The following is a 6,634-nucleotide window of genomic DNA, read 5'->3' as shown; positions in this document are numbered from 1 at the left end:
CCACAGGGTGGGGTGGGGGGGTCACCACTACCAGAGGGGCGGGCCAGGTGGGGGGATGGTGCGGGCAGAGGCATGGGAAGAGGGTAGGATCAGAGCATGGTCACTGGTCCTCACCAGAGGGACCCACCTCCAGGTGACCAGTGTGCTTTCCTGAAAACAAGCAAAACCCAAATGGCATGGTGTGACCGTGTGGGGTAGCCAGAGTCCCCGAACCCTGCCCCTCAGCTTTGTGTCTGCCTGTGGGCCCGCTGGCCAGCCCACACCAGCCCCTCCAGGATGCCCTTCTCCTCCCAGGCTGCGCCCGCACCCTGTGCCTCTCCCCAGCACGTGCTCCATCTGAGCCTCCCACTAGTGAGCTGGGGACCAAGGCTTCACCTGCAGGGAGAAGGAGGGGGATCCAAATTCAGCCAGCACCTGTGCTGGGCCAGGCATGTCTACACAGGGCCCCATTCGCTCTCACAACACTCCTGGGAACTGGGGGTTTTTAGCCCCATTTTACAGGTGAGAAAAAAGGCTTAGAAAAGTTTGAAGAAACTGTCTCCAAGTCTTATGGCTCAGAGTCGGGTAGCTGGATTGTGCTCAGGTCTGCCAGTTGATTGCCAAAGGCTCCGAGCACTGGGACCGGGGTACTGTTCTGTCTGCGCTGCCCTGGGTGCCCTCCACCTGACTGCCACCTGGGACCTGGCCACTCCTCCTTCACCTCCCTGCCCTGCCCTCACCCCTTTAGAGTTTACCCTTCCCTGAGGATACTCTTATCCATATTGGATCCTGTGGAGACCACGCAAGTCATGGACACCTGTCTGCACATTTGTCCTTCCCCAGCACTGTCCCACCCCCTGACCAGCAGTGACCAGTTCAGGCCTGACCCAGCAGGTGGCTGTGGAATGAATGAAAGAATGGACAGAGTCAGGCTGCAAGGCAAGAGCCATGTGCTGAGCACCCCAGTGTGACTGCAGAAGTGTGTCCCAGGGAGACGGAGGCCAGGCCCCGCCTACCCCACACCCTAGGCCTTTTTCCTCATTCCCAGCCCTGCCGGAGGCTGAGGCAAGCGATTGCGTGGATTGCATTAACCATTCCGGGTTAATTGGCTGTCCCTCACCACCAGCATGACAGATCCTGTTTGACATTTCTCTAGATAGTTAATTGACACCCAAGTAATTTGTCACAGAGACCTCGTTATATGCCAACTGGGTCCCCTAAGCCGTCAGCATCTGTGCCCCAGAAACAAGATTGGCAAGTTAATAATGGAGACTTAATCATGCCATTCCCTGCTGGTATGGGAAGAGAACTGCCCGGAGACAAGATGGGGCACTGCTGGGAAGAGACGGTGCTTTCTTAGGGCCTTGGGAACAGAGCATCCTCAGAGAGCCTGGAGTCCCCTCCCCTCAGTTTCCCCAACCAGGTGTGCCTTCTGCTGACAGTGGTCTGTCCACTGAGGAGCGCCCCTCCATGAGATGGGCTGCAGCTGACTCCACTCCCCGGCTCCAGGCTGGACACATGGCCTCCCCTGCCCTCCAGCTGCAGTGATAAAACTAAGCAGTGATCACAGTCCATCCAGAACCCAGGGCCTGGGGCTTGCGATGGAGCCTTTAGGGTAGAGGCTGTGCTTTGCCTGGGAACACCACAGGGTTTGAGAAGGTAAGCCTGGGGCTGCTGCCAGCCATCTAGCACCCAGAGGGGAGCCCCCCTGGGAATGGCACAGAGGGAGAGGATAGACGTGTGTTGCAGCCAGGCCACTCACAGCCAGCTCTGCCTTGGAGTGAACTAACAAGGCCCTATTATTTGCTTAAGGTGGTTTAAGTTTGCTTCTGTCACATGTAATCTGGAGAGTTCTCAGCTCAAACACCTACAGGCTCTTACTTCAGGATTCAAGCCTGTCTGCAGAGCCCATGTGGGGTCTGCTTACAAGAGCAAGAAGGAGCCCTGAGCAGGAAGACAGCCTAGTGCAGAAAGGCGAGGCCTGGACAGAGGGGATCTGGGTTGAAGAGGAGGAAAGCTAGAGCCGAGGCCACCCAGCGTCTGGGGCTGGCACCCGAGGCCAACACGACGGCGTTGAGTTCAGCACCGTGGACAGCGGTGGCCTTGCCCCACACAGCGCTGCAGGCCCAGAGGAGCCAACAGATTTCCCACCCACCTGGGAGACACAGGACAATGTGGCTCATCTTGAGGCTATTGACAGACTCCTGAAAGATGTCATGGTGTCCTTGTGCCTCAGAAATAAGGACTCTTCTGGGTACTTAAGCCCCTTTCCAAGGTCTCCCCAGTTTCTACAGTGGGGCTAGGGTGGGGCTGTAGTTCTCAAGCAGACACTAGATGACGCACACCATTATAACAGGAGCAGGAGCAAAACGAGGGTGGAGAGAGGTCCCTGGAGACGGATGTGAATCAGGTATACAAGGCAACCAAGACAGGTGGGCATGGGAGGAGTGGCTCTGTATTAGTTATGTTTTGCTGCATAAAAATATTATTCCAGAACAAAGGTCTATTATCTCACAGTTTCTGAGGGATAGGAACCTGGAAGCAGACTGGCTAGCTGGTTCTGTCCCAGGGTCTCTCATGAGGTTGCAGTCAGATGACAGCCAGGGCTGGAGGGTGCACTTCCAAGATGGCTCCCTCACATGGTGACGGGCAGGTGGGCTCAGTTCTCTGCCACGTGGACTTCACAGAGCAGTTTAGGACACAGCAGCTGACTTCTCTCAAAGTGAATGATGAGGGGGGAAGAGAGAGGGAGGGGTACCATCAAGACATAAGTCCCAATGTGTTTTAGGCCTACTATCAGAAATGACACACCCTCACTTTTGCACCTCCACTGGTCATACAGATGGACCTTGTTCAGTGTGGTCATAGGGCTACACCAGCCCCAGGAGGCCATCTTAGAAGCTGGCTACCACAGGCTCCGAGAAAAAAATAAATTCAAGATGGCCTGATGCTTTGAATGTACCAAAAAGAGATTTATATTTCCATTGCAGGGTTTGGGAATAAGTAATGGATACACAGAAAATAAACCAAATCCAAAACATGAGGCAATTATCAAGTGCAGGAAAAACAAGAGGTTGTACAAAAAAGGAGATGTAATTACATTACATTACTCAGCTACGAACAGTACGTGCAAAGAAAGAATAACGCAGACATTGAATTCTGATTCAATGAAAATGAGAAGATGGGTGGAAGGAAAGTGTATGAGAGGCTATGTGAGAGGGAACAAACTCTCAACCTCCATGGCAGAAAGTCAATGGATAATTTCTAAATCTAAAAAAACAGAAAAACAAAAAAGAGAAAGGCAGCATTAGCATGTTATTTAGAAGTAAATATGAAAAACCCCCATACTAAAGAAAACTAAAATAACAAAATTTTGCCTCTGAGCAGGGGAAGTCAGGAGAGGAGAGGGGTGGGTGAATAAGGAGCTACTGGGTTTTCGTTACAAATCTTATAGAACTATTTGACTATTTAAACTATGTACGTTTATAACCTCGATTAAAAATCAAACAAACACCAAAACACCAGTGCAATTTAAGTAACTAAAAGACAAAACTACTCCAGCCTGCTCTCTACTCCCAGCTCTCTATCAGGCCCCTGCAGCCCCAAGGAAGGGCCTAGGGAGCTGTCTCCTCTTCCAGGGCAGGACACCCCGTGTGCTGGAGTCAGGTCTGGATCCTTCCTCCCCTGCCCCACAACGGGCCTCCAGCAGTCTCCCCCAGTATCTTTCTCTCTGAGTCCCTCCAGGTCGGCTTGCCTATCTGTCTTGGGACCGCATCCTTCTTCCATTAGCCCACCTATCGCCTTCCCTGCCCCGTTCCCAGGTCTTCTCCGGGTTGGGTGGAGAGCAACCAGACTGGGGAGGACCCAGCCCTGTCCACAAGCAACAGCTGTGCCCTGGCCCCTCTGGCCTGCACTCCCTACCCCGCCTCCAGTGCCGCCCATCGTGGTAGGAAACAGAGAAGTTGCTCCTGCTTCCCAGGGAGGTGAATTGGGGATAGCAGGCCATGCTCCATCATTTCCCTGACACCTCTCCTAATTACCCAGTGTGTTATTCATTTGGATGTCAGAGCTGCCGCATGCCTGTGCCTTTAATTAATAATTTGGTAAAACTCTACTCAGGCCTGGCCAGGGCAGTGCAACAGGGACTGCTGGGGCTGGGCCAAACCTGCAGTGGGTGGGCCAGGCCAATGAGGACCCCCCACCCCCAGCAAATGCAGAGGCCTTGGGCAGAAAGCTTGGCCCTGCTTCCTGTCCCCAGCTGTTCACTCCAGGCCACAGAGCCCCAGGTGAAGCCCCTTTAGGGACCCTTCCAGGAGGAGGCAGGAATGCAGACCCTGAGGGGTGTGTGTGCACCAGTGACTGGGGCCTAAGTGGGGGGATTTGCTCCCCTGGAGCCCAGGCTGGCCCTTGAGCCTTGGAGAGTTGAGACCCCAGGAGCCTAGGAGGGGAGGGGAGGTGTTTTGGTCAAAGGGGCCAAGAAGCCTGGCTCAGACCCAAGCTCAAACAGGCCAATGCCTGTGATCAGAAAGTAGGGGGGCAAGGGAGGTATCCTTGGGACAGCTAGGAACATGGCTGGGCCTCCTCCTTGACCTGATCATAAAGGACTCCCAGCCCTGGGTGTCCTCCATTCCTGACTGCTCCAGGTGAGGGGAGTGTGGGCAGACTGGGGTCCTGGAGGCGGGTGTCCTGAGGGGCCTGGGTGTGACCTGCAATGGTCAGGCCAGCCCACCACCTCGTGGGAGCCCCTCAGGCTCAGCCCCTGGGGACCCAGGGAAGGGGCACAGAGGCTGCCAGGCTAACAGAAAAATCTATTTGGATCCAACTTGAATTATTGAGTGTTTCGAGATTTATTCTTGGTTCTGGGGTGGGCTGTGATCTGTGAAGATGGATATCATCTCGGCCCTATTTTTAAGGTTCTGTGAGAAGAAGCCCAGACACCACTGCACTTAGGGCTCCTGTGCAGCCTTCTGCAGGGTAGAGCCTCTGGGGGTGGGGGGTAGAGGTGGGCAGGACATGCCACCCCCAAGTGCCCTCCCCATTCCCAATCCCACTGCTTTCCTGCTCTCCCATGAATGACCCCAGCCAGTAGGTCCCCAGGCACCACCTCAGCTCCTTCCAGTTGATTCTGCACTCCCCCAGCCTCCCCAACCCCTCCACATGAACCCTCAGCATGGTCCCTCCCTCGAGATGCTCAGGGCTATAGCCACACCCACCACCCTGGGGTGAGCCAGGGGTCCCAGCAAGCTGCTGACATGCTCTACCTCGTCATCTTATCTCTGATACGGCCTTGGTGTAGCCAGTAGACAGGGCCAAGGGGCCAATGGCACTGCCCACTGCTGCAGATTCTCTTCTATCAGGCTGTAGCTGAAACTCCCGTCCCTTTAAGGTTCAGACGCCCCCACCTCTGCCCACAAGCCTTCCATGCCAGGCTTAACCCCCCCACTCAGCCCACCCAGGGTTAAACAACGTCTCTGCTATCCTCCAACTGGTTCTCCTGGAACCCTACTCCCCCCCTGAGGTCAGGCCCAGGATTTATTGGGGCCATAATTAGTTTCTGATGGGGTGGGATTTACACCCTTTGGGGCTTCTGGGAAGAGCTGGAAACCCTTGAAAGCAGAGGTAGGTTGAGTCTTGACCCTCTGAAATTTGCAGGGGACTCTGCCCTCCCACTCCCCACTCAAGCCAGGGGCACTAACAGTGGCATCTTGGGGGTGGGGAGAGGGCTCCTTAGAAAAACCACTCACAGCCAGACTAACCCACTAAAGTCAATAAGCACAATGGAGACACTACTACCAACCTTATTGAAATAGAAAGAAAATATCACAAACAATTGTAGGCCAACACATTAGATAATCTGCATGACATGGACAAGTTCCTAGAAACACACAAACTACCAACTGATTGAAGAAACAGAAAATCTTCATAGATCTATAACAAAAGAGAGTGAATCAGTAATCAAAACCCCTCCCAACAAAGATAAGCACAGAGCCAGCTGGCTTCACAGGTGATTTTACCAAAGGTTTAACAAGAATCAACACCAATCCTTCTCAGAGGGAACACTTCCTAACTATTCTATGAAGTCAGTACTACCCTCGTATCAAAGCCAGACAGAGATACCACAAGAACAGTACAGACCAGTACACCTTATGAACACAGATGTAAAAATCCTCAACAAAACACTAGCAAATCAAATTCAGCAGCTTAGTAAAAGGATTATACACCATGACTGAGAAGGATTTATTCCATAAATTCAAAAGTGGCTCAAAATATGAAAGTCAATCAATATAACACACCACATTAACTGAATGAAGGAAAATGATCATTTCAATAGGTGCAGAAAAAGCATTCGATAAATCCAACACTCTTTCATGATAAAAACACAGAGAAACTAGGAATAGAAGGATCTTCCTCAACCGGATCAAGGGCATCTATGGAAAACCCACAGCTAACACCACACTCTAGTGAAGCTTCCCCCTAAGATCAGGCACCAGACAAGGACGTCCACTCTCCCTGCTTCCTTTCAACATTGCACTGGAGGTTCCAGCCAGGACAACCAGGCAAGAACAAGCTATAAAAGGCATTCAGATTGGAAAGGAAGAAATAAAAGTGAAACTATATTCACATAAGACATGATCTCATATATAAAACCCTTAAA

The 6,634-nt window shown here is 52.5% G+C and overlaps 1 protein-coding gene across 8 annotated transcripts in view; it reads right to left on the bottom strand.

Annotated features, from left to right (window-relative positions):
• Positions 1 to 6,634, bottom strand: part of ENDOV (endonuclease V) — a 35,451-nt gene that overhangs the window by 6,682 nt on the left and 22,135 nt on the right. Inside the window, exon 10 of one of the 8 annotated variants that reach the window (XM_024760920.1) lies at positions 2,427 to 2,693. The exons of 5 other annotated variants lie outside the window; for them this stretch is intronic. In XM_024760920.1, the coding sequence (XP_024616688.1) occupies positions 2,569 to 2,693 (125 nt within the window). In that variant the 3' untranslated portion in view covers positions 2,427 to 2,568. Of the gene's footprint in view, positions 1 to 2,426; positions 2,694 to 2,927; positions 3,250 to 6,634 lie in introns of those variants that run through there. 2 more of the 8 variants (XM_024760921.1, XM_024760923.1) reach the window with 2 other exon arrangements.

Source organism: Neophocaena asiaeorientalis, unplaced genomic scaffold, assembly GCF_003031525.2.
Source record: "Neophocaena asiaeorientalis asiaeorientalis breed wild unplaced genomic scaffold, Neophocaena_asiaeorientalis_V1.1 scaffold30, whole genome shotgun sequence".
NCBI classification, from domain to species: Eukaryota; Metazoa; Chordata; class Mammalia; order Artiodactyla; family Phocoenidae; genus Neophocaena; species Neophocaena asiaeorientalis.
Note: the sequence above shows the minus strand (reverse complement) of the source record. Positions and strands in the feature narration are given on the sequence as shown.